Raw genomic sequence first — 837 nt, 5'->3', positions numbered from 1 at the left:
CTGTATATGTCAATATTTTAAAGAAACTGATCCTTACAAGACCAAAATAACCCACAGGCCATGAGGTTGGTTTTTCCTTTTTTTTTTTTTTTTTTGTTTAAACAAATGTGCACCACAATGTTTCAAAAAGTAAGACAAATGCCATGAATACGAAAGCTGCAGTCTGCAATATACCACATTTAGAACCCAGGGGAGGTGAATTAGACAGAGGTGGTAGTCATTCTAATTAAGCAATCAGTTAACTTCACAATAAGTTGATATGCAGCATCAAAAGTGTCCAGTTAAGTTTCTCTTTTCTTGATGATCAGAAGTCCCACGTTGTCTCCAGTCTGTTCGTTGTGTTTTGTGTGAGACCCATCACAGAATGGGAACTTTTTAGACCTCCAACAATGGCAGTACACAGCTTTATCTTCCAAATCCTCCATGTCAAAAGCATGTACTATCTTGGGGTTGTCTTTCTGGAAGTGAAGGTTCATCATAGCTTTATTTTGATGATCTTTATCATGAAATCTTTTGTAAGCTAGATAACCAATTGCAGCTGTCCCAGCAGCAACAGTAAATGCTGCAATCCATTCAACTTGTATGCTGGAACTGGAAGTCAGACTCATGGCGTCATTGCTTGCAAGGTGTGTGCACTAGGCTACCAGGCACAAATGGATTCCTCAACCTATTTTTATATTTATGTTTCATCTCACAGACTATAGTTGAAATTTTTTCTTTTTTAATCCATCCCAACTATATTGGCCTTATAATTGTAGTATCTAGTTCATTTTCATTCAATATAATTATTGATATAGTGGGATTTAGGTCTGCCTTTTTACCATTTTTAGGTATTTG

At 36.3% G+C, this 837-nt stretch overlaps 1 protein-coding gene across 1 annotated transcript; it reads right to left on the bottom strand.

Moving 5' to 3' along the window:
- Positions 1–281: 281 nt before the first annotated feature.
- Positions 282–608, bottom strand: LOC116481004 (CDGSH iron-sulfur domain-containing protein 1-like). Its single transcript, XM_032753374.1, has one exon. The coding sequence runs from the start codon at positions 606–608 to the stop codon at positions 282–284; it is 327 nt and encodes a 108-aa protein (XP_032609265.1).
- Positions 609–837: the final 229 nt, after the last annotated feature.

This window comes from Hylobates moloch, unplaced genomic scaffold (genome assembly GCF_009828535.3).
Source record: "Hylobates moloch isolate HMO894 unplaced genomic scaffold, HMol_V3 SCAFFOLD_13, whole genome shotgun sequence".
NCBI lineage: Eukaryota > Metazoa > Chordata > Mammalia > Primates > Hylobatidae > Hylobates > Hylobates moloch.
This window is presented reverse-complemented; position numbering and strand designations above follow the sequence as displayed.

Coding starts and splice junctions, on each gene's coding strand:
- LOC116481004 (XM_032753374.1), bottom strand. CDS start 608: ATGAGTCTGACTTCCAGTTCCAGCATACAAGTTGAATGGATTGCAGCA.